The 26,933-nt window shown below is 37.7% G+C and overlaps 1 protein-coding gene across 2 annotated transcripts in view; it reads right to left on the bottom strand.

Annotated features, from left to right (window-relative positions):
• Positions 1-1,267: 1,267 nt before the first annotated feature.
• SMIM14 (small integral membrane protein 14) overlaps positions 1,268-26,933 on the bottom strand; it is a 64,418-nt gene continuing 38,752 nt past the window's right edge. For both annotated transcript variants that reach the window (XM_024731687.1, XM_024731688.1), the window contains exons 3-5: positions 16,569-16,617; positions 6,715-6,857; positions 1,268-4,434 (exon numbers count right to left, since the gene is read on the bottom strand). In XM_024731687.1, the coding sequence (XP_024587455.1) occupies positions 4,402-4,434; positions 6,715-6,857; positions 16,569-16,617 (225 nt within the window). In that variant the 3' untranslated portion in view covers positions 1,268-4,401. The remainder of the gene's footprint in view (positions 4,435-6,714; positions 6,858-16,568; positions 16,618-26,933) is intronic.

Genomic DNA, 26,933 nt, shown 5'->3' with positions numbered 1-26,933 from the left:
TACATTTTCCCTGCCTCCAGACATCTCCCTCCTCCCTATCAACAGACATCTCAATTTAGCATCTGATGGCTTAAAATGGTTTCTATAATCTAGTCCTGAATAACACCCATTTTAAAGCATGAACAGTTAAGCAATAAAAATAAACACTTGTTGAAATGTTTATTGAACAAACGTAATCAATTTGTTTGAGAAAAGATATGCAGGGTTAAGTTCCTTGTGAGGAAAAATCACATTGATAACTCCGGTTTTTAACAAACCTGAACATGGGAGATAATCATGGTTGGTGTTTACAGAACATTTTGGGGGGTGGGGGAGAAGCAATTTTATAAATTGAGATTCTGAGTTGAGAAAACTATCAGATGAAATGGCAGGGATCAAAAACTTATTTTATTAGAATTCCATTTTCTGGGTGGAAAACTAGTTATTGCAGAGCCGTTTAATGAAAACAGTTTTGCTGGGAATTCAGATACGCACTGACATACAGTGACAAAGTTTAGATTGAGACTTTGTCACTATCTCCAGGAAGTTATATATTTCACAAATTTTGCTATTTTAACACTTAAGTATCACACAGACATTGACATCATAATCATACCAGAAAAACTATACTATTTTTATGTGTATGGTTATTAATGATCTTTTTTTTTTTAAATATTTATTTTGGCTGCGCTGTGTCTTAGTTGCGGCATGTGGGATCTTCGTTGCGGCATGTTTAGTTGTGGCATGTGGGTTCTTTGGTTGCGGCATGAGTGTGGGATCTAGTTCCCTGACCAGGGATCGAACCCGGGCCCCCTGCACTGGGAGTGCAGAGTCTCACCCACTGGACCACCAGGTAAGTCCCTGATCTTTAGTATCTGGATGCATTCCAGGTCCTAGAGCAAACACAAACTTTCAGTTTTGGGTGTTTTCAGTTACATGTCTAGCTCTTTTTGAGTAACATATGTCCGCTCAAATAATTAACACGATTGGATATTATACCCTCAAAGCAAATGTCTATTGAACCTGTATTCTAGGAAGAAATAAAAAAGAATAACAAAAGAAATGTAATTGCAGCCTAATTTCCTAGAGATTCTTAGAATCCTTACTTTTGAATACTGGCCCCATACTGTTATTACATAAATATTCTTCTTGTAACTCAAAGTTCATCTTAGGAATTTTTAGTTAGGGGTAAAAAGTCTTACAAAGAAACTGGTTAATAAAGGATGTTAACATTTTACTAAGCAAGAGATGCTCACTTCTCTTCCCACAAAAGCCAAACAGATAACAGTGAGTGTTACTAATGTTTTCTATTTATTCATTAATAAAAAGTGCATAGTACAAGCCCTTTATCCCAATCCAAGTACTCAGTAAAAGATTACAATAAACCCTGGATGGCACAGACATGATTTGTTTGGCATGATTTAAACATTTAAAAACAGCAATTAACATTTGGTACATCACATGACCACCTCTGCTTTTAACAAAGTAATCATCAGACATGGTAACAAATACATATGACTTTTCATTTAGAAATATTATAATGTTAAGACTAAACCTACTATTGCAACAACAAAAATTTAACCCATTAACTTAAACTCTCTCCATTTCTCCTTCAAGTTGTTGTTCTGTGTCTTAAGCTGAGCTCGTCAAATTTTAGCACATATTCATTTAGAGTGACAGACTTTGATTCAGGGTGACAGACTTCTGAGGTTCCTTTGAAGATGTAAGATAAAGATAATTCTATAAACACTGTAATATCGCATACCACAAAGACACTAAAAGTAACCATGGAAGAGCTGTATTTAATAGTTACTTCTGAAACTTCCTCCAAGTAGTTTAAAATATGACTTGCTGACCATGGGATAGTGCTTGGATAAATACATGATAAAATCTTTTACTATACACAGTTTCAATGTTAACTTTTTCCACGTGGAAAGCAAAAAAACATTATTTTGCATAAAAGAACATTAAATAACTCTAAAACAAAATAAACTCTTAATGGCATTTGTGGAATGTTTAAGAGCCAAAAGGGATTAAAATGTGAAGCTTTATCTTTCTTTTTTCCAGATTATTTAAAAATGACAGTAGCCACAGTTCAGGTGAATGTTTACAAGCCAAGTAATGAGTAAGAGTGTGCTCAATAAAAAGGCCACATGTAGAAGCTTTAGGAATTAAAGAGAATAATATGAATTACTAGTTAGGTTAATAGAAATACTTTATGTGCTATTGCACACCATCTTTGTCAGGAGTGCAGAGAAATTTTACAAGCAAAAAAACCAAGACTTAATACTTCACTAAAAACTTTTGTTACTAATTAAATAGATGGTCCATATAAGAAAACGTTAATATTCTAATGTAATGTCAATTAAGTATATGTGACAGAAATGAAGAACTAGGAACAAGAACCCAGATTTCTAGGTCTCTAGCTAACGCTACACATTCTGTTTCCATGTCATAGCCACTTCTTCAACCAGTCAATTCTTCATTATTTGTGAGCCACAGATTCAGTGAACACATCAGTATCTTATCCATAGACTAGCCTTCTAGCAGCTTAGACAGCAGATTGTTAAGACATATGTGCTAGCCTTCAAAGTTCAGGAGCAAGGACAGAAAAAGGAATGCTTATAGAGATTTAGCTCCATTTAAGCCATTCCTGCCTCTCTGCTTTAAATGCTTTAAAAGCTGTAGTGCTGGGAAGGCTTCCAATAGGCCACATTGAGAGAAAAAACCTTAAATCTATGGTGTTCATTTATCCAGGATTTGACTTACCTGTGTTACAATACCTCTCAATTAACACAAGTAATTAAGAGTAGGTTATATTATTTCAAGAAGTTGAGGACAAAGCCAAGATGCACAGGAGGAATGCAAGCAGTCAATAATGGATTATATAATGAAATGAAGCCCTTACAGTGTTTATAGGCTAGAATATAATCATAATAAAGGGGAAAAAATACCCTATGAGTATCATATAATTGTATCAGAGACTCTATTAAACAGTACAATGATATAGAGAAGTTTATTCAATTCATACAAGTAATTTCTCAGATCTATACAGCTAAAAGCTAAACTGATCTAGTGGGGGAAAATCCTTACATTGATAGCAAAATATCTTCCAGCCCCCATAAATCATCTGCAATCACTTGCTAGGAAAAAATTCCATAACCACACAGGTCATGCAGAATTTTTTTATGCCATTTGTATTCATTTTCTATCAAACTGAAAAAAAAAACAATGCAACCTTTTACATTTTTTCACATTTCAAATTTTTACTTATATTAATGCTCCTCCCCACCCCAATCCATCCTATTACCAAACAAGAATGAGACAGAGGTTGAGAAAAAAAAAAGATCCTTGATGTTTCTCATTTTCCTCCTTTTCCCTTGGAGTAAATCAAGAATTCATTAAATATTGTTTAAAGTCAGAAAGATAACAAGACTCAAAATTTTTTCTTCAAAGAAAATAATAGAGTAAATAAGTAAACAGGATTCAAATATCAGTAACCAAACAGGCCCCCAATACAGCTTTAAGATAGTTTCATTTAACAGGGAAGTTTTACAACAGAAAAGCAGCTTCCTGAGAGGCACCCACTTCAAAAATAAATTATAGCTTAAATTATTACTGTATAGATTACACCTGGCAAATGCAGCAAGAATTAAATTTTTTCCTCCTTTCATGAACTGTGTAAGGCTAGTGTACAGTGGCTTACAAATTTCATATAATGGACTGTAAATCATCCACCATATTTAAATCATGTTTAAGTTTTCTTATATTAGACATTTTTATGGGAATAAAAACTTAGTAAACAATTACTTCATTTCTTCTTTCCTCCTTTTCTTTGCCACATAAGCCAGTTGTAGTGGATGATACAGATTTCAGCTGTAACTTGTAAAATATTCCAAAGGCTGTCACAGTCCCAAGAACTAGAGAAAACTGCCATCCACAAATAAACTACCAAGGTTAAGTGTAAATACAATGTGGTTCTAATTTTCTTTCATACAATCTCAGATAACCCCAAATAACTGTATAAATACCTATTAAAAAACAATCTTTAAACCCATCAAAACTATTTTAAAATATTTAAATGTAGAGATCTCAAATTTCCTTCAATCAGGCCAGAAATTATCACAAAAAGTATGATCACAGTTACAAACAGAATGAATGGAATGTTTAAGTTTAGGATAACCAAAAAAGCCCCATGTAACTTTTTAATGTATCATTTACTCAAATATAGGAAAGGCGATAACACAGGAAGCAAAAATAAGCTTGCAAGTGAAATTTCTAGAAGCTCATGAAAACAATACCATCCCATATTGCAGATGCAAAAGAAAAAAACAGTTCTAATGGGGTTAAGAGTACTCTGGTCATCTTCGTTCATTTGGTCGTGCAAGGTGTTAACTATTTTTACTTCCCATATCCACGAAGTTAGTCCACAGGAGGGGCTGGTGGATCCTGTCCCTGGCATTAAAGAGAGAGGAATTATGAAATTGACTTCTTAAATCTCCCAGTGCAACCAGTCTAACACATACAGTAAGAATTGAGCAGCAATGCCCCTCACCTTCCCATCCCAAATCATATACTTATTTGGACCTCTTGTACGTTTTTGCACAAGGGAGCACTAGATTAACACTGTGATTCACCGATGTTTGTCTCTTTCTTCCTTGTAGCATGGAAGAAAGGAAAATTTTGTAACAGTGATATTGACTTAGGTAAAAGTGCTCTCCCTGACAGCTCCAGAGGTTTCATTTAACAGGGAAGTTTAAACCAATCAAGGTAGTCTCATCCCTCTTGCTAAGGTGACTAAGTACAGTACAATCAAAGTGAAGCTAAAGACATATTTCTCACTACAGAATGTCAGTCAATGAGGAAGTATGTGGCACCAGTTGCAACTGGCAGCCGCCCTATAGGGACCAGAAAGGGAGCCCACCTTGGAATAAAGCTAATGGTCTGAGGAAAGAACCCGGATCTTTGATGACACTGTTAAACTTTCTAAACATTGATCCTACTACCTCTGGATTTTTTAATGTGTAAACCAATAAAGCCAATTACTTAAACCAGGCTGAACAGATTTTTTTTTTTTTTCCTGCGGTACGCGGGCCTCTCACTGTTGTGGCCTCTCCCGTTGGGGAGCACAGGCTCCAGACGTGAAGGCTCAATGGCCATGGCTCACGGGCCCAGCCGCTCCACGGCATGTGGGATCTTCCTGGACCGGGGCATGAACCCATGTCCCCTGCATCGGCAGGTGGACTCTCAACCACTGTGCCACCAGGGAAGCCCCTGAACAGATTTTTGTTACTTGTAACAGAAAGCTTCTGAACTGTAAAGGAAAGAGCAGACCTTTTAGGAATCTTCAGGAAGATTCCATTTATTTACTCTGACATGCTATATGAGGCCCTAGTTGAGGATAATGAATTTTTCTACTTGGAATTAGTCAATATGTTTTCTTGCTTATTCCTAGAGCTGTGGGACTATTATTTTTAGAACTGCTGGTCTACAATGAACTAAGGTTCACGGGACTGTCACTTTTGAATGGCTTCTAATTGAGTTGGGTTTCTTTAGTTCCAAATATTGAGGATGTGGCTTTTTGATATGAAAGTAATAAAACTGTGCGCAGAAAGTAAGAAAAAAGGCTTAGGAGAAAGCACTTTATCAAGACAATATACAAGCTGTTTTATGGATACCCTCTTCTCCAAGAAAACCCTAAAATAAATTTAAGGCATTTAATGTAGTGTTAATGGTGCCTTCTTTCTTAACTAAAGTCAGCATGCTACATACATAAATGTTTTAATCCTAAAAAACCCCAAAGCACTGACCAGTTAACACTGCACATTTGCTTTCTCCTGTATAAGCAATTGGTCTAACCAAACTTCTTTTTAATAGTAACAACGAAGGATTGGGGAAAAGAAGTAATTATTTTAGGTTGGAGAGGGGAATTAGTGGGATAATTTGGTGTTCAACAAGTAAATCTGTCATGGAAATATTTTTAGACGTAATATCCAAATCAAATGGGAAAGAAAAAAATATAAACACTGGTTCTGAAAATGATTAAAGGAATCCTTTAATGGAGGCTCTATCAAAAATTCCCTGTTGGGTCACTTTATCATACTTTCAGTTAGGTTCTAAAAATGGCTGTAATCATGACTATCAAGATTATCAACATGAATGATTCCTACCTCTCCTTTTGCCAGCTCAGTTGACCTGTTGTGATGCAGAACTAGAAGAATGAAGTTGAGAGAAATAGGATGGGAAAACAGGTTTAGCCAGATAGGCTCAGTGTCTCTGTTGTATTTGATAGTGAGGACAGAAGCGGAGAAAATGAAGAATGTGTGTGTAGAAACATTTGAACTGTAACTAGTAAGAGAATTTGGGGAGGGGGAGCTGGAAGCATACGAGGCAAGGGATCAACTGTGAGGTGGATAGAACTGGGTAGTGGAAGACTGAGATTTGAGAAATACTGCTGTGGATTATTATGAACTGGATCATTTTTTATGTTTCTCACATGAGTAAAGATTGGAATTCACCTTAAAATGATTTGGGGGCTACTGGTCTATACTTCTCTCTAAATGTAACTCCACGAAGATTAAGCCTAGATTTACTAGGACTACATAGGAAGAACTTACTCCATGAGCTAAATCTTCCTTTTGCTAATTCAGATATTTCCGTCAAAACAAACTCCTCCCCTTTCCCAGACCACACCCATCCCCCCACCCCAAAACATTTCTAATCCACAACACTTACATTATGAGGACCGGTTGGTTTTCCAGTTAGGTTAGATCCTCTTAGATTAGGAGGTCTCAGTAGAAACAAGATCACTGCAATAACCATCCAGGCCATCAAGATCATAGTAATACTGATGCCATTATCACTAGGGGGTCCTGGTACTAAAGACAAACAGAAAATGTATTTGCAACAAAAGCTGTAGAAAAATTATAATATTGTTAGATAAATGTAAAAACAAATCCTAATGTTTAAATAGCAACTTGAAAAATTATATTAAAAAATGCATTAGTAATTTTAAGAATTATTAAATATTACAGCTTCAATTTCCCTTTCCTCCTGTGAAGAAATCTAAATGGTAAATGGTGTAAAATACTCATAAGCCAGAGCCTATTAAATAAAGATTTTTAATAGTATAGTAGTTCTTAATATTTTGGGGCAACAGAATCCTTTGAGAATTTGATAAAAAAAGGACTCTCTTTCCACTATAAGAATCCATGTATACACATTCAACAATTTTGCATATGATTGCACAAGATTCATGGACCCACAAAGCCACCAATCCATAGATATACTGAGATCTACAGAACTCAGGTTAAGACCACATGATACACGGTTAAGACACTCTAGGGGTGAGGAAATTATGCATTTTAATTACAGAAGTAGCATGAAAAAATAACAGAGCTTAAGGAAAAGGGGACATCCACATTGTATAATATATGAATTAATATCCCTTTATGACATTCTCAAACAAACAGATATTAATTTGGCATTCTTTTTTGCAAAAAGAATTTGGATTCAGATCTAGATATTATAGTCTACGTCTTTATCAAGAGAAAAAAGTCAGGTTTCTGGGTAGGTATCAGTCTTTCCAGCTCCTTAAAGCAGCCATATCTTAAATATTAATTTAAGTACCTAGCACAGTGCCTAGTTCATGGTATGAACTTAACAAATTTCTAATAAATGAAATGTATATTAGAGAACTCAAAGTATCAAAAATGAAAATTCTAGAAGATTAGATTTAAATAGCCTGTCAAGACTATGTATAAATGTTTGGTTTTGGTCTCACTGCCTCAGGAAAAAGTAAAAGAAATCCAGACAAGATTCTGAAACTAAGCAGATGCATTATGCATTACATTGAGGTCCACGGGCCCAGGGCCGAGGTGGCACTGCTGAGGCCAAAGGGGACAAAGTCAAGCAAAGAGCTGAGCTATCCCAAGAGCAGACTGGAGAGGAACCTAGTCTCTGTTCCAACCCAATCACTTCTCCAGGAACAAGTACCACAGTACTCAGGGGTCATCAATTTGCAATGCTTATCACACAATGAATCAGCATTTCCCCCCTCTATATCCATATTCATTCCTTTCCTTGTTCCCTCCTATTATATGTGCCTCCCTTCATAACTAAAAACCAATTTCTCCACTTAAGTTTTGGATCCCATCACTCTTGCAGAAATTTATCCATTATCCTCTCTCTTGTGAATTCAACACCCTCTCCTCCATTGCAGCCATCCCATAATCACTTAAACATGATAAAGTTTCTCCCATATTTAAAATATATATATATCCCTCCCTCAACCTCTTTCTCTGTCCAGCTATCAAAGCTAACCTCTTGAGAGTGGTCTATATTTACAACTACACTTCACTACCTCCCATTCACTCCTTAGGTTGGCATCTACCTCCATCAACATTCAAACAACTCTTTGAAAGGTCACCTATGACACCTGCAGGCTGCTAGGCCTAATGGGTAATTTCAGTCCTCATTTTCCACGACCATGCTCTCCTTAAAAGACTCTTCCTTTGTATTCTGTGCCATTACCACTGCCAGATTTTCTTTCTAACACTTAGCTACTCCTTTACATGCTCATTTTCCTCTTCCTGGCTTTTAAATTTTGGAATTCCTCATGGTCAGTTTTAGGTTCCCTTCTCTTCTTTCTCTGCATACTATCATCCTCACCTGTGGCTTCACTTACCTTCTGTATGCAGACCACACCTAAATTTATATTCAGCCCCAACTTCCCTGAACTTCAAACTCAGTATCCAATTATCTATCTACATCAGTAGTTCTCTATTTTTTTTTAATATTCATATCAACAGTTCCTAAACTGTGGTGTACTGTAGAGCCAATGCTTCTTAAAAATGTACCTGAACCCCACCTCGTACTTAACATACTCAATATCCCAAACTAAAATCACGAGCATCTCCCCTGCCCCACCCTCCATGCCCTACCAAATTGGATTTCTATCCATCCAACTGCCTAGGCCAGAAACGTATGAAAACAACTTTTATTCCCTCAATGACCCTCTATTTAACCCATCATGAAGTTTCTGTCGAGTGATATTTAGGAAGTAAATATTTACTTCCTAAATATCACTCAACTCTGTCCACTTTTAGCTCCGTGCCCACACTTGCTCAAGCTACCATCACTTCTTGTCCGGTCTCTTAACTGATCTCCCCATACCTACTCTTGCCTCCTCTAATTCTGTCCTTTAAGCTGCTCCAAGAATGGTATTTTTTTTAAAATCAAATACTATTATTTTTATTACTAAATAATAGCTAAAAGTTGAGTTGTTACTTTGAACCAGGCATTCTCTCTTAATCCCTTTTAACAATTTTTTTTTTTTTCTTAGCTCCCCAACCAGGGATTGAACCCCAGATACCACAGTGAAAGTGCCGAGTCCTAACCACTGGACTGCCAGGGAGTTCCTCAACAATCTTATTTTATGGTCGGTACTATCATATCTTCATTTTATAAATGAGGAAACTGAGGAAAAGTGGGGGTTAAATCCCAATGTCATAGAGTTGGCATGTGGCAAAGCTGGGATTTAAATACAGTGGTCTCATTCCATAGACTGTGCTCTTAACCTCTTTGCTGTCATAATCTCTGACAGTATCACATTAGAAGACAGATCCCTGAAAATTACTACTCCTGTGGGTAGTAAAATTGGGAAATACAGGGACTTCCCTGGTGGCACAGTGGTTAAGAATCCGCCTGCCGACGCAGGGGACAAGAGTTCGAGCCCTGGTCCGGGAAGATCCCACATGCTGTGGAGCAACTAAGCCCGTGCACCACAACTGCTGAGCTTATGCTCTAGAGCCCGTGAGCCACAACTACTGAGCCTACGCTCTAGAGCCCGTGAGCCACAACTACTGAGCCCGTGAGCCACAACTACTGAGCCCGAGTGCCACAACTACTGAAGCCCACATGCTCTAGGGCTCGCATGCCACAACTACCGAGCCCATGCACCTAGAGCCCGTGCTCCACAAGAGAAGCCACTGCAGTTAGAAGCCCACGCACCACAACTAGAGAAAGTCCACGAGCAGCAACGAAGACCCAACGCAGCCAAAAAATAAAATTAAATTAAAAAAATAAAAATTGGAAAATACAGATTTTAAAAGAATTTTGATAGATAAACTCATAACTAGCTGTTAGGTAAAACTAGATTATTTAAAAGTAGTCAGAGAAAGATAACTGTGCCTTCTATACATGATCACTTCTTCAGTGCCCTCTCAGAAGTAAAATGCTAGATTAATTGTACAGACTAGAAGTGTAAGCCCAACGCCAATTCTTATGTTATTCAATTTGGAAAATGGGTCCCTTACTTTTTGATACTCTTCACAGGTAAAAGATTGTGAAGCTTCAGAGAGTTATCACAAATTTACTAATGCCTATTTCTAGACAAAGCAACCCTGACAAAATGCCCGCTCCATTTTAAGACTCTCATAGTGATAATACAACTCCTAGTTCCCCGTAACTGTCACCTAGCTTGGTTCCTATTGCAGCCTTTCCTTCCTGCATACTACTGCCAAAAAAGTCTGCTTAAAAAACACTGCTCTTAACACATCTCTGCTGCCTAATCCAGTGACTCACTTTCCACTGCTACTGCTTCAACTCTGAACTCTTCAGCCTGGCCTTTCCTCATCAGATGTGGCCCTACTCATCAATATTACCTCTTACCATTTCTCAGAAAAAGCATCCCCTGGTCTAGTCAACCCCATTCTTTCTTCCTTCTTTAGCCAGTGGTTCCCTGGCCTGTCTGCCCATCAGAATAGCCTGTGATGATACCAATGTCACAGTTTCCAAGGCCCTGCCTCACATCATCTAATTCAGGAGCAGCTCAGGGGTGGGGTCAGGAATCAACAATATTTTTAAAGCTTTCCAAACGAATCTGATGCAATAGTTCAATGCTAGTGTGGCTAACAGCACTTGCCAACTTTGCAAACTCAGTCCTTCTGGGGACTGATTATTCTTCCCCATCTGGCATGATATTACAACTAATCTCATTTAATTACACCCCTCTCTCGTCTGTAAAAAAGTCTCCGTTTTCTCTGCCCACTCGTTCCTTTCTTCTCTAGACTAGTGTAGCACTTCTAGTTTGAAGGAATGGTTTCCTACTTCTCCTAATTAGGTCATTAACTTTTTAAGAACTGAGACCATCTCATAGCTGTTTGACTCCACCACCTCTTAGATATATAATCTTTGTGCCTCGATTTCCTTATCTGTGAAATGGAAATATTACAATCACCTCATAGGGTAGTTAGAAAGATAGAAGAGAGAAATGGTCAGTACATGGAAAGCAGCACAGTGCCTGGTACACAGTAGGTATTCAAAAAACATCAACCATTATCAATCTGTGCTCTAGTTAAAATCAGTATTAGGATCAACTAGAGCACAGAAAAGACTGAGTGCAGAAAATTCCTTATGTGAATAGCTAGGCTGGATAAGATGGTGAAGTGAGAATGAAAAAGGGTCAGACACAAATGGTAACAGGATGAAAGAAGCACAACACTTGGCGACTGCCTGGATGGTTATGGTAGGAGGAAGAAAAAGTAAGGGTGCCTCTAAAATTTCTGCAGGGCGGTAGTATGCAGAAGAATTCTCCACTTAAAAGGCCAAATGGATGCAGGTTTGATCTGACTTCCCAGGTTTGACCTGACCTCCCAGGTTTGATAAGAGCATTTCTCTTATTCTCTAATAACTTAAGGCCCATCTCAGAATAAAGGACAATAGCTGAACCAATTATAGTCGAACCTCTTGATCACAGTCAATGTTTTTCTGTTTACAGCAGTAGCACAAACTTAAGATTGGCTCTAGAATGTACTTTCACACGGACAAACAGTGCAAGGTTATTAACAAAAAACTGGAAACAGACCTAAACGTCTGCCAAGAGTGTCTGATTAAGAAATTATGGTATATCTCTCTCCCATGTTTTCTCATCCTGCGTCTCCTCAGGGTGCACTATGGGGGTCTGGTGGTGGCTGCAGTGTCTGATGGCAGGCATCCTATTTCTATGCTGAGTTCCCTCAGGGCTCACCCTCAGGCAGTTGTAATGTGAGGGCTTGATGGCTGCAACATCCTTTGTTTACTGAATTGGCAGGCATCTTTTTTTTTCATTGATAAGGTGCGTATTCAAGGAATGATTTAAATGAACTCAGACTCCTGCATCTTCCCATACAAAGAAAAGCGCTGACTTCATTAACTTGAGATGTCTGTTTTTCTTTTTGTTTTTCTTTTTTTTTTTTTTTTTTTTTTTTTTTTTTTTTTTTTTTTTTTTTTTTTTTTTTGCTGCGCCACATGGCATGCAGGATCTTGGTTTCCCAACCATGGATCGAACCCACACCCCCTGCAGTGGAAGCCTGGAGTCTTCACCACTAGACCACCAGGGAAGTCCCTGTTTTTCTTTAATTAACAATAATATTTTGATGTTCCTACTACCTGGTTTCTTGCAAAAACTCCTATATATCCTGGCTCCTCCCTTACCTCTTCAGAGCAGTCCCTCAGTGTCATCTGAGAGGCTGTCTTCCAGGCTTAAGTCCTCAGCAAGTCTATCAAATAAAATGTAATTCTCAAAAAAAAAAAATTGTGGTATATCTGTAAAATGGAATACTATGAAGTTATAAAACAATGTTGAGGGAAGTCTCCATGAGATATGCTATTTTTTGACAGAGAAAAAAAGCAGGTGAAAAACAGTGTGTACTAAGAAAGGGGGGCAAGTAATATATATTTTGCCTGTACATGCCTAAAGAAATTCTGGAAAGCTACATAGAAGGCCAATAATACCTAGAGATAGGACATGGTTAGATGGGAGAATATGAGTAGGAAGACACCTTTTCACTATACACTAATTAACTTCTTGATTTTTGAACCATATATAAAAACATTAAATTGAATGAAGCAAAAACAGTAAACCTAAAATGTCTTGGGATTGGAGACACTGGGTATCTGAACTGACTTAGACTTTTTGAAATATCCAGGAATAGGGATGAATGGGGTCACTATAGGCTTTCTGTGATTATTCGCAGTCCCTTGTGACAAGATGTACTTCTTCGTGAAGTCTCAGAACAGGCATGCTACTCAAACTCCCCGACACAGCATGCGGCTAATACAAACAAATACCAGGAGCAGCTATTTTAAAGTCAACACACAGAGCTGAAAGGGCCTTTGAATGAGCCGACCACTATGGTTTTTATTGTGACAACTGTTTGGCACTAAATATTCTAAATATTAACGTAGTGCCAAGTAATCTAGATATTAAGAAGCACAATCTGGGCTTCCCTGGTGGCGCAGTGGTTGAGAGTCCGCCTGCCGATGCAGGGGACACGGGTTCGTCCCCCGATCCGGGAGGATCCCCACATGCCGCAGAACGGCTGGGCCCGTGAGCCATGGCCGCTGAGCCTGCGCGTCCGGAGCCTGTGCTCCGCAACGGGAGAGGCCACAACAGTGAGAGGCCCGCGTACTGGGAAAAAAAAAAAAAAAGAAGAAGCACAATCACATGCAGGATATAAAGTCTGTTCCCCTCACTGCCTAGGAATTAATTGCCTTAAAAGGGTAAATACTTTTTACTCTATGGTCTAGAAAAATGTCAAATCATAAAAATGTAAAAGGACTTTGTACACCAAAATACAGGGTTCCATTTTGCTCAAGGGTTAAGTCTTTGGTTACAAGAAAAAGTATTACAAATAAGATGTCAAATGGAATATTCACAATGAAGCTATTAACTTAGCTGGACACCAGGAAGATGAAAGAGAGGGAGGCTCTAAGAGCTGGCAGATCCTGAGGGATTATTTCTATAAATGTATACAGGTTTCCAGTGGGAAAGGCAGAAACAGAACAGCAGTGAAATTGGACAGTGCACCAGCAGGCTTTAACCCTGTGATTTTGGAGTTGTATACAGTAATTACAATATCCTCAGAACATCTACCCATCTTTTGATTTACTCCAAAATTAAATTAATTTTGTTCTCTATAGAGAACAAAACTGTGGGTAAATATCACGATGAAGTGGAATGTAGCTCAATATAAAGAATCATGCAGCAACTAGATATGCTCACAGATTGCAACTAGATTCTGCTACCACATGAAGTAATGAGCTTCATATTCTATTAAATCATCTCAGATACATGCAGTACATCATGGCAGGCACAATGGATACTGTGATATTATGATATAATAAGAAATACATATATTTGGTCTTCATTCTGGTTCCTGTCGGAAAGCTGCTAAAATCCTTGGAATTTCCTGAGTGATAAGGGTGACAGGAACGTCTTTTCTTATTCATAATAAACCCCTTTCAACCATATCTGAGTTGATGTTAATGAGGTGACTCTTAGTGGGCCCCCAGAAAGCTTCAGGATGGGGACTCACTGGGAGTCTGACCAAGTGATTAGAAGGTTGGAACTTCCAGCTTCCAAGTTATTCACCAATGGCCAATGATTTACTCATTCATGCCTATGGAATGGAACCTCCATAAAAACCCTAAACAACAGGGTTCACAGAGCTTCCCGGTTGGTGAACACATGGAGGAGCTGGGAGGGTGGTGCACCCAGAGAAGACAGGGAAGCTCTGTACCCCTTTTCTCCTCATACCTTGCCCTAGGCATCTCTTCCATTTGGCTGTTCCCGAGTTGCATCCTTTGTAATAAACTGGTAATAGTAATTAAACTGTTTTCCTGCCTTCTGTAAGCCATTCTCACAAATTATTGAAACAGAAGAAGGGGTTGCGGGGACTCCCGATTAATATATATTTTATGAAAACAGCATAATCTCATTCGTGAAAATTTAGAATACACAGAAAAGTAATTATATCGCTCAGAGGAAACAACTGCTTAAACCATTTAAAGACACGGCTGTTAGAAAGGATTTCCACCAAATGCTAAAAGAACTGGGGAGGGGTGGAACGACTGGCCAAGATAACTGAATTAATACTCAAGCTCTAGAGTTGTGCCTTTATATTTGGATTAAAGAAGTGAAATTTCACCTACAGAAATAAGAGTATACTTGGTTTACAGGTGGGACTGGCTCAAGGGTCACAAATACCACAAATATAATAAACACTTGTTTTCCCATAAGGAGTTCAATAAGATTATTTTCAACTAGAAGAACACATTTTAGCTTTACTGCTGAGGCAAAAATTTACGACGCTTATCAGAGGGCACACTGCAGATTAATGAACACTACTGAAGAGACAACATAAAGAAATCTGGAGTTGGGGAACCACCACCCATCATCCCCAAAACCTAACGCAAGTCTGCCCATTACTTTCTTGCCCAGAGGCACATAATTACCCTGCTGCACCAAAGGACTACATTCTGACAAAATTTCTACTTTGGGACAGGCACTGTACTAGCTCCTGTTTCTCTAAGTTGTTACATTTACAGAATTTGATGGGATACCCAGTTCACACAGTAATACCAGTAATTAATAATGTACTAACAAGTTCCTTTATAATGATACCTTACTGTGTTTTGTTTTAGTTTCATATACATAATAAAGTGGTGCTCAGCTTCAGAGATGTGAGGTATAAGCAACTAGCCTATTAATAAATGCAATTTGGCAATATGTCAAAAGCCTTAAAATGTGCAAAAGGATGTTTGTTCAAGCATTATTTATAACAGCAAAAATATATTAGCAACCGAAGATTCCAACAAAAGGGAATTATTTGAACACTGGTGCATCCCCATAATGAATTATTATTTAGTCAGTAAATATTTTTAAGGTAAATACATGCTGATATACTCACAATACAGTAGTGAAAAACAACATATACAAAGTGATCCCGTATTTGTAAGTATATGTGAAATTAAATTGTGCCAGGCTTCACCATCCTGTAAACGTCATACTTCCATTCCTACAGTCAAATTATTATGGTATAAGACTGGATTGGCTATTATTTCCCCTCAAAGTATCCCTCAAGTTATGTCTGTCCTGAAAAAAAGATGCCTCATATTATAAGTCTGTCAGCTACAATCACCATGCGGAATCCATCTTCCTTCACTGATTCTCACTTTACCATCACCATTGCCCATAAAGCCATGGAGAAACCTCCCTACTGCCCTTACCGTCTTGAGAATCCTAATGTCAGAGCCAAAGGAATGACTCCAATGTCTCCAAAGCTTCCAAACCTTGGGAAAAAATGGCCTCCCCTTCCTTCACTCACAAATTCTCAAAGTTGCCAATGGATGCAAATAGATGGTAGGGAAAGAGTGAGGGGTTTGTGCTAGCAGCCTCGGTGTTCAGTTCAACGAGCCAGAAGTGCCCTGTTCCACATGTATTTGCCCAAAAAAGGGTCTTGGAAGGGTTAACACCAAGTTGTTAACAGTGGTCATCTTTTATTATTCTGGAAGTTTTTCCTTTTCTTTTTTTTCTTATCTGTGATTTTATAATTTTATTCAATGAACAGGTTTTGTTTTTGTGGCAGGACCAAAAAACACAATTTTTTAAGTTAAAAAATTAAATATTTAAGTAGGAAATACACTACTAAGAACCATTTCCTTAAAGGGCAAACTGTAAGAATAATTTCTGGCAAAAAATTCAGTCTTATTCTGGTCTCTAATTCTGCCCCCAATGCCAAGCCTCCTCCTGTCCCATCATTACTTACATTCCTGAAGACATTCTGTGTCTGTGCAGTAGGACTGGGACTGCCTCAACTACAATGAATAAGAAGAAAGGAAAGTTAGCCACTGGACTTAACCAAAAATGGATACTACTTATTAGAAAGATCATGTTTTGCTTTTTAATGAATGCTACTACAGTATATATCATACCTTCAAAATCAGATAAAAACACAGGATATATTGAGGGGCTGTTCAGTTTGGGGGGATTATTTTCTTCTCAACATAATATTCAAATATACTGTGATCTAGTGTAATTCACCTATTTAAATTAGGAATTTTTTAAAGTCACCTGTGGATGGGTGGTGGTGGTGGGATGAACTGGGAGATTGGGATTGACATATATACACTAATATGTATAAAATAGATAACTAATAAGAACCTGCTGTATAAAAAATAAATAAAATAAAATTTAAAATTCAGAAAAAAAAAAGTCACCTGTGACAGAAACTCCTGCTGCCATATGTTATTAGACTTCCCAAAGGAAAAGCACTTAACTGTAGAGGAGAGCTACTAGAAAAAGAGTAAACTTCGTTAATAAGGTTTTTTTCTCCCTGAAAATTAGAAGCCTCTGCTTCTTATAGAAAAAATAGGTTCTCTTTGTAGAAAATGCACCTTTGAAAGGAAGGCTTTTTTTTTTTTTGTCCTTTTTGCTTACATCTGCATAAACAGTGGTTAGACAAGGAAGAAACTAATAAAAATGATACCACAGGAGTTGGGGGTGGGATGGAGGAATGAAGTAGGCTCTAATGAGAAGGGATCCGAAATTTTCAATGTCTATCTTTACATACAATTTAATTTTGGAACCATATGATTATGAATTTTAAAGATAAGTGAAAAGTAAAAACCCATCTATCAATAAACATATATCATCCTTTTATGAATGTTCACCCTACGCTGAGGGCTTTTAGGATGTTTAGAAATGATAATCTCATAATTCTGAAAAGAGATGATACACAGTAAACTGAATGAACATGCAACTTTTCAATTCAGCCTCATTTATAATGACACCCCCTCTCCATTAAAGCAGTTAACGCATAACCTGCAATTGTTTGGGGAAGCAACTACAGAGCAGTCGTGCTTAACTGGTTAAGCATGGGCTCTGCAAAAAGGCAGATCTGGACTTAAAGTCAGGCTCTGCAACTTTCTAGAGTTTCAAGACCTTGGGTGAATTCTTTAACACCTCTAAGCTTTAGTTTCCTCATCTGGTAAAATGGGGATGACATTACCTATATCTGAGTACAAGTGAGAATTAAAATACACAGTGCATATGAAATGTAACAACCCAAGAAAGAAGAAACGTTAGCTATTATATTACTGTGCCAAACAAATTATGACCTCATCTAAAACAATTATTGGAATTAACAGAACAAATCATCTTGTAAGTTGTTCTCTAAGATGATCAGGCTTGCTTTGGTGTATACCACTAAAAGTGTTCTATTTGTTTTTTGGGTTTTGTTCTTTAAATATTTATTTATTTATTTGGCTGCACCAGGTCTTAGTTGTGGCATGCGGGGTCTTTAGTTGTGGCATGCAAACTCTTAGTTGCGGCACGTGGGATCTAGTTCCCTGACCTTCCTAAATATGAAAAGAATCAATCCAAAACCTCTTTAAAAATTTATGCATTCTACGGCTATTATCAAAAAGACAATAAATAACAAGTGTTGGTAAGGACGTGGGAAAAGGGAACCTTTGTGCACTGTTGGTGGGAATACAAATTGGTCGCAACCACTATGGAAAACAGTATGGAGGTTCCTCAAAAGATTAAAAGTAGCGTTACCATATGATCCAGCAATTCCACTTCTGGGTATTTACCCGAAGAAAACAAAAACACTAATTCGAAAAGATAAATGCAGCCCCATGTTTTCTGTAGCATTATTTACAATAGCCAAGCATGGAAAGAACCTAAGTGTCCACTGATGGATGAATGGATAAACACACACACACACACACACACACACACGCGCGCGCACACGCGCGCACACACACACATAAGTATTATTCAGCCATAAAAAAGAATGAAATCTTGCCATTTGCGACAACATGGATGAACCCCAAGGGCATTATGCTAAGTGAAATAAGTCAGACAGAAAAAGATAAATACTGTATGATCCACATATACGTGGAATCTAAAAACAAAGATCTCATGGATATAGAGAAGAGACTGGTGGTAGCCTGAGGCAGGGGGAGAAGGGTGGGCAAAATGGGTGAAGAGGGGTCAAAAGATACAAATTTCCAGTTAAAAAATGAATAAGTTATAAGAATGTAATGTACAGCATGGTGACTATAGCTAATAATATTGTAAAAAATTACACATTCTAAAGAAATTGAAAAAAAGATTACTAGACCCTTGGGTCACAAATCAGACCTAATGAACCTCCTACTTTATGTTTTATTAATTTTTTCCTAATAAGTAATACGTATACACAGTACAAAATTCAAAAGTACAAAAGGATACTCTATGCAAGGTAAATCTCTTGCTCTCTTCTGTCCTTCAGCCTCCACAGCACTCAGGTTTTTTTGTGAATCTCTCCAGAGATGTCCTTACATTTTTATAAGCATATATATCTTTTCCCATTACTCTTCCACCTCTAAGTAGCATTGTAGCAAATGTAAAACAAAAAGATTTATTAGGTCTTTGGATTGAACAAGTACTATCTAATTACTTAAGATATCAAATAAGGAGTAAAAATAACTTTCTTGGGTTTAGTATTTAGCAATCACACAGCATATCCCAAAATCTACAGCTGTGATCGAAATGACCAATGAATTATCAGTTCATTGTACATTATGTAACTCAAGTGCCAGCCCTGGCTTTTGGCTATAGCTCTACTTGAACTGATGCCCTTGTCTTCAGGTCTAACTTGCTGGCTGTCTGTAGCTCAATGATATCTACAAATAACATGATTTCCATGTGAAAAGCCCCCAAGTCTTTACATATCCACTTCCTCACAAATCTACTTCCATGGAGGGCCACATGCTCTAGGCTTCTTCATGCTTCCATCAGTCTCATCCTCCTTTCTCAATGTGGGTCTACCAGATAAGATGTTCACTGTGTTCGTTTTTGACCTCCCTTTGACGCTGGCAGGTCTGGGTTTCACCCCACACCCTTGCAGTGGGTTTGTAGTCTATAGCCAGGGTCGCCAAACTAAAACCTGTAGGCTGGAGGCCTATTTTTATAAATAGTTTTACTGAAACATAGCCACACCCATTTATTTACATATAGTCTATGTCTGCTTTCACTACAACAGCTGAGTTTAGTAGTTGCCATAGAGACTCCAAGCCTAAAATATTTACTATCTGGCCCTTAAATTACTCAACACTACTGATAATGACAACCAGCTAAAGACATCTAGGAAATACCCATGAAATATGAGAAAAAACAAGTATTTTTGTGTAGCTATATAAAAGTGTCCATTTAGAAATGTAAGATGCAACAATAATACAACAATCGTTTATTTACTTATTCATTCAAAATGTTTACTGAATGCCTACTACATGCCAAGTACAGTTCCAGGTACTGAGGATATGGTGTGAAAAGGACAAAGTTTCTGAAAAGGATAAAGTTCCTAGTGTTATGGATCATACAGTCTTGGGGGGGAAATCAGACAATTAACAAGTATATTATAAAAATGTCAGAGAGCCACACAGCGAATGAAAGTAGGATGGCATACAGTGGCATTCCAGTAGCCACTTTAAATTAGGCAGACAGAGGCAGTAACACTTAAGGGACTAACTACACAATAATAGCAGTAAAAGATCAAGGAGATGAGCATTCAAGAATTCCAGACAGAATAAACAACTAGGAAAGGCCCCTAGATGAAAAGGTGCCCGCGACCTGGTGTCGAGGAACCACAAGGGCACTGTGGCTGGGGCGTGTAAGCAGTATTACTTAGCTGCTGTATTTAGTCAACCTCGGAACCAAATGCTCTCTAGATATGCACAAATCAGCACAGTTTTCTGTTAATGGCATTAGTCTGACTGCCTCCAATTCTAAGACATATAACAGATACCTATATGTTTTATCAATGTGGAATAGGGGTACCTTCTTATTATCACATTAGAAATACATCTAAATACAAATATATTTTAATGATAAATTTATAAATTATATTACTTTAAATTATAATTTAAATAATTTATTATTTATATTACATTATAATAAAAATAAAATTACAGAATACTTAGAAATTAATGTGGATTAATTCACTGACTTAGTACAATTATCATTATTATGTTTTCTAGCATTAAAATATGCATACTTTCATATAATTACAATCATTATAATAACAAATATTTACCGAGAACTTTTATGTGGTAGGGACTATACTAAGAACTTTAATTTATTTAATCCTCGCATTCAATGGCAGGAGGCAGGTGCTATAACTCCTACTTTATGGATGAAGAAACGTGTTTGGGAGAGGTTGGCTAACATATCCAATACTAACTCCAGAGTCTAAATTTTTAATCTCAATTCCATTCTACTTTACAACATACAAAATTTTGTATCATAATTTTAGTTAACATATCATTAGCATGAAACACTGTGTAACCAACCACAATTTTTTTTTCACAATTTTGAATGGTTACAGAATACTCCAGTGAGTTGACAGTCAACTGATATAAAACTGAACTGAAGCAAATTCAGAGTAAAGTAAAAATGACCATAGATGTAATTACCTAATAACCTCTAAGATTAACACAGCCAATGTTTTCTTTCAGCACTAAAAGAGATCTCTTTCCCTTTAGGTGTCACCAGAAGGAGTAGGCTTCCCTTTGGGACTATGATAAAAAACGGTAATGTACAATTTGTCCTGCTATACAAGTTTCTAGAAAACTAATCCACTCACAATTGGTAAATATAGAAATGATGTCAGCTTTATGTGGTAGCTGTGTTGGTTCATAAATGATTTTTTTCTAGGTAAGGGGAACCACAGAGTGGGAGGTCAAATTACGACTTTAAGCAGGTCAAATTATAACTCATGCCATGCAGGCAGAAGCCCTTTCAGCTTTAAGAAAATTGTTAAAAAGTGCCTTCACACATGCATACACACACACGCATATGCACACACACACACACAACCAAGAATGAGAAGAAATTATTCACTGGGAGCCTGGCTGACTGAAGCACTCCATCTCTAGCCCAAGCTGCAGTGAATCTTTGGGACATTCCACCAAGAGCTGGAGCTGGATCCTGCTCTTCTGGCTGATCTCCTATGGGTTCCTGGCTACACTCTACATGTTCACAAGCAGATGATGCTGCAGGCTCTGAATAATAAGGTGCCAAAGTATCATGACCACATTTCTAGTCCAGGACTTAGTGTTTTACCCAAACCAGCGTGTTGGAATATATATTCAGTATGTCAGATTCAAACACTTACGATGGGTAAATTATAGTCTTTAAAGAATTAAAAAAACACATTTAGTAAAACGAGAGAGTCTTTTGATGGAACTCTTTAAACAGAGAGACCTAACTTACAGTGCATCTCAGTTTTCTCTTGACTTATTTGAAGAATACAGTGGGACTATTGATGCTGATTTTGGCTACTCCAAAAGGAAACCATTTATGAAAGCAAACATAACTAAAAGAAAACCAATAAACAAGGTCCTATTTTCAAAACTATATTCAAAATCCTGTAGTCAACCATAATAGAAAAGAATATGAAAAAGAATGTGTGTGTGTGTATATATATATATATATATATAGAGAGAGAGAGAGAGAGAGAGAGAGAGAGAGAGAGAACTGAATCACTCTGCTATATAGCAGAAATTAACACTACACTGTAAATCAACTATAGTTCAATTAAAAAAAAAAGAAAACCAAGGATAATAAATGAAGGAAACAGGCATGGCAGTATCTACAAGATGGAGCCATAAACTTCAAGTATTTTCTGTATTACAGTGGAGTGGCGGGAACCACATGTGGACTATCTACAGCCAATGGTTGCTGCCTAGGTAAACCTTCATGCTAACACTGATCCCAGGATCCCAGGGAAGATCTGGGATCTTCCCCACCTAACCAGGATGGCCATGTAAAGTTCCTTAGATGAGTTAGGTTCAAAATCGAAGAGACAACATAGTATGATTAGAAGAAATGTTTTTCTTCCTTGGGGAAAAAGGCAGAAAACAGAGATTTAAAGAATACAAGAGTCTTGGTAGAGATTTCCTGTTAGGGAAAATGTAGAACCTAAAATAGCCTCTTAGGATATCCAGGAAGCCTCATATAGAACCTTGGCTGTCAGAGGCTGATGGAAAAAATATAGATCAAAATAAGACTCTAATGACAAAAAGCAGATAAATGGAACTTCTATGAGGAAGCTTACCTTGGAGAAATTCTTTGAAGAAAATTACAAAAAACAGAAAGTCTCTCTTTGGAGTTATCAAAGGTACCTGCTATGGATGTTCGTGTTTCCCCCACCACTCCAAATTCATATGTTGAAGCCCTAATTCCCAAAGTGATGGAATTTGGGGGTGGGGGCCTTTGGGAGGTGATTAGGTTTAGATGAGGTCATGAGAGTGGAGCCACCATGATGGAATTAGTGCCCATATAGGAAGAGGGTGAGACCGGAGCCGTCATTCTCTCTGTGCCATGTGAGCGTACAGCAAGGTGGCTGTCTGAAAACCAAGAAAAGAGCCAAATCACCCTGGCATATCTGGCAACATCTTGATCTTGGACTTCCCAGTGCCTCCAGAACTGTGAGAAATAATTATTTGTTGTCTAAGCTGCCCAGTCTGTGGTATTTTTCCAGAGCAGCCTAAGCAAACTAAGACAGTACCTAAACAAGAACTTATCTGCTGTTTTTCTATGTCTGCTCAAGAACCTCATGTATATTGGAGGTGCTCTTCTTTCCCATGCACCGGGTCTGCCTGTGGACTGGTAAACAGTGTGGTACAGAACAGTGGTTCTAAAGAGAAGCTTTAAAGTCAGAGGTATCTGGTTTCAAATTCTGTGTCTGTTACTTTCTTAGGCAGAGTTTCAAACTACAGAAGAGATAAATACAATCTGTTATCAACCTTAATGTCATTGTGAGGATTAAATGACATAATTAAATCTTACATAAAATTAAATATAAAATGTATATAAAAACTCAGGTCATGGCCCACAGAATGCTTTCGGATTATAGCAATATGCAGGAAAGGGCTGCCTGTTTGTACAAATAAGCCTATTCGTATTTATCACTACTATTTTTTCAAAAAGTGAAATTCCAAAACCAACAACAAAAAAGTACTTTCAAATCAGGGGTTAGACAGTTGGTCAATGTCCTCTGACCAGACCTCACACAGCTCACAGTAACAGGTTAGCTTGAAATAACCTTAGACTGCCAAATCCCAGCTCCCCCTAATTTTTAATACTGCACAGCATTCCATTTAATTGCATCATTTCCAAATTTGTATATGAAAAACAATGTTTTGGTGAATGTTCATATAAATACATTCTTACACACTTGATTAATCTCTTTAGAATATGGAGTAGAGTTACTATAGTGAAGGTATGTACACTTTAAATTTTGATATACATTGCCAAATTACAGGAGGGGAATTTTAAAGAAATGACAAAATACAAAGTACATTCAATTCAATTATTCCTGCATAATCACACCACTGAGGAAGCCCAGTGTTTCAACTGGGAGACAGCTAAAACCTAACTATATCTGATCACATTTAGTTCTTTTTTTTAAAATTTGTGTTACTGAAGTATAGCTGATTTACAATGTTGTGTTAATTTCTACTGTACAGCAAAGTGATTCAGTTATACATATATATATATACATTCTTTTTCACATTCTTTTCCATTATGGTTTATCACAGGATATTGAATATAGTTCCCTGTGCTATACAGTAGGATCTTGTTGTTTATCCATTCAATACACAATAGTTTGCATCTGCTAATCCCAAACTCCCAATCCTTTCTTCCCCTATCCATTCTTCCCCCTTGGCAACCACAGGTCTGTTCTCTATGCCTGTGAGCCTGTTTCTATTTCGTAGGTAAGTTCATTTGTGTCATATTTTAGATTCCACATATAAGTGGTATCATATGGTATCTTTCTCTTTCTGACTTACTTCACTTCGTATGATAATCTCTAGATCCATCCATGTTGCTGCAAATGGCAGTATTTCATTCTTTTTATGGTTGGATAGTATTCCATTGTATATGTGTACCACATCTTCTTCATCATTCATCTGTCAATGGACATTTAGGCTGTTTCCATGTCTTGGCTATTATAAACAGTGCTGCAATGAACACTGGGGTGCATGTATCTTTTCCAGTTATAGTTTTGTCTGGATATATGCCCAGGAGTGGGATTGTAGGATCATATGGCAACTCTATTTTCAGTTTTTTGAGGAACCTCCATACTGTGTGTTTTCCATAGCGGCTGCACCAATTTACATTCCCACCAACAGTGTAGGAGGGTTCCCTTTTCTCCACCCCCTCCTCCAGCATTTGTTATTTGAAGGCTTTTTATTTTTTCTTCTTATTTATTTATTTATTTGGCCATGCCACGTGGTTTGTGGGATCTTAGTTCCCCAACCTGGGATCGAACCCAGCCCCTCGGTGAAACCTTGGAGTCTCAAACACTGAACCACCAGGGAATTCCCTGAAGGCTTTTTAATGATAGCCATTCTGACCGGTGTGAGGTGGTACCTCATTGTAGTTTTGATTTGCATTTCTCTAATAATTAGCAGTGTTGAGCATCTTTTCATGTGCCTTTTGGCCACCTGTGTGTCTTCTTTGGAGAAATGTCTATTTAGGTCTTCTGCCCAGTTTTCGATTGGGTTGTTTGATCACATTTAGTTCTTAATGACTAAGTAGTATCTACATATTTTCCTACAATATTAACAAAAATATTCAATAACTTGGAAGGACCACAATAATCCATGTACATTTAAGCCTGAAGACTTCAAATAATCAGGTTAAAGGCAAGTCTGAGTATTTTTTTTTTTTTTTTTTGCGTTACGCGGGCCTCTCACTGTTGTGGCCTCTCCCGTTGCAGAGCACGGGCTCCAGATGCGCAGGCTCAGTGGCCATGGCTCACGGGCCCAGCCGCTCCGTGGCATGTGGGATGTTCCCGGACTGGGGCACGACCCTGTGTTCCCTGCATCGGCAGGGGGACTCTCAACCACTGCGCCACCAGGGAAGCCCAAGTCTGAGTATTTTGAAAATACTTTTTGAATGTCTAACACTAATAGGTTGCCCAAATGATATGCATATACTTTCCCAAATCCTACAAAAATACCTTCTAAATTTGAGTTTAATTAATTTATTGAACCAAAATTCATCACGTAATTTATGGCCACTGACAAGACAACAACATAACTTATATGCTATACCTTTATGGTACAGTCTATTTTGATTATATATAAAGATATACATATAGATACATGACTGTCCACAAACTCAATGCAACCTCTGGCTAAGAGAGCAATAAATGTCATGAAATGGGATACGTGAGTGGAGGGCAAGAGGAAGGGGGACTCTGACATTTTGCTCTGTATTTCTACATTATTTCAAGTGTCCGTAATTTAGATGTTCACATATTACAAGTATCATTAAAAGGAAAGACAAAATTCCAATACCATGATACTTGAAAATGAGGGTGACTCTGATTTGCTGTTATGGACTCAATGTTTGAGTCTCCTCAAAATTCATATTTTGAAATCCTAATCCCCAATGTGATGGTATTAGGAGGTGGGGCCTTTCAGAGGTGATTAGGTTACGAGGGTGGAGCCCACATGAGTGGGATTAGTGTTCTCATAAAAGAGACCCCAGAATGCTTTCTTGTCCTCTCTTCACCATATAAGGATACAAGATCTGCAACCTGGATGACGGACTCTGACCAGAACCCAACCATGCTAGCACCCTGATCTTGGACGTCCTGCCTCCAGAACTGTGAGAAATAAATTTCTGTTGTTTATAAGCCACCCAGTCTACAGTATTCTGTTATAGAAACCCGAACTAAGAAATTTGCTAATATGAAAAAATAAATGAAGTGAAAAAAAACAAGTTGCAGAAACGTAAATATACTATGATCCTTTCTATGTGAAAACAAATTTCTAGAAAGAGATATATAGCAGACTATTTTCTAAAAACAGTCATAGCAGTATTTCTAACCACACACGCTCTTCCAGAATCTTACCACTCCCCATCAAGAGGTGGGGTCTCCTAATTCAAAAATGGTTTAAAATTAACTCAAAATATATTAAAGACCTGAATGTAACACCTGAAACCATAAAAATCCCAGAAGAAAACATAGGTGGTAAGCTCCCTGACATCAGTCTTGGTGATAAGTTTTTGGATCTGACTCCCAAAGCAAAGGAAACAAACGCTAAAACAAATAAGTGAGACTACATCA

The sequence above is a fragment of the Neophocaena asiaeorientalis genome, unplaced genomic scaffold, assembly GCF_003031525.2.
Source record: "Neophocaena asiaeorientalis asiaeorientalis breed wild unplaced genomic scaffold, Neophocaena_asiaeorientalis_V1.1 scaffold39, whole genome shotgun sequence".
Taxonomy (NCBI): Eukaryota; Metazoa; Chordata; class Mammalia; order Artiodactyla; family Phocoenidae; genus Neophocaena; species Neophocaena asiaeorientalis.
This window is presented reverse-complemented; position numbering and strand designations above follow the sequence as displayed.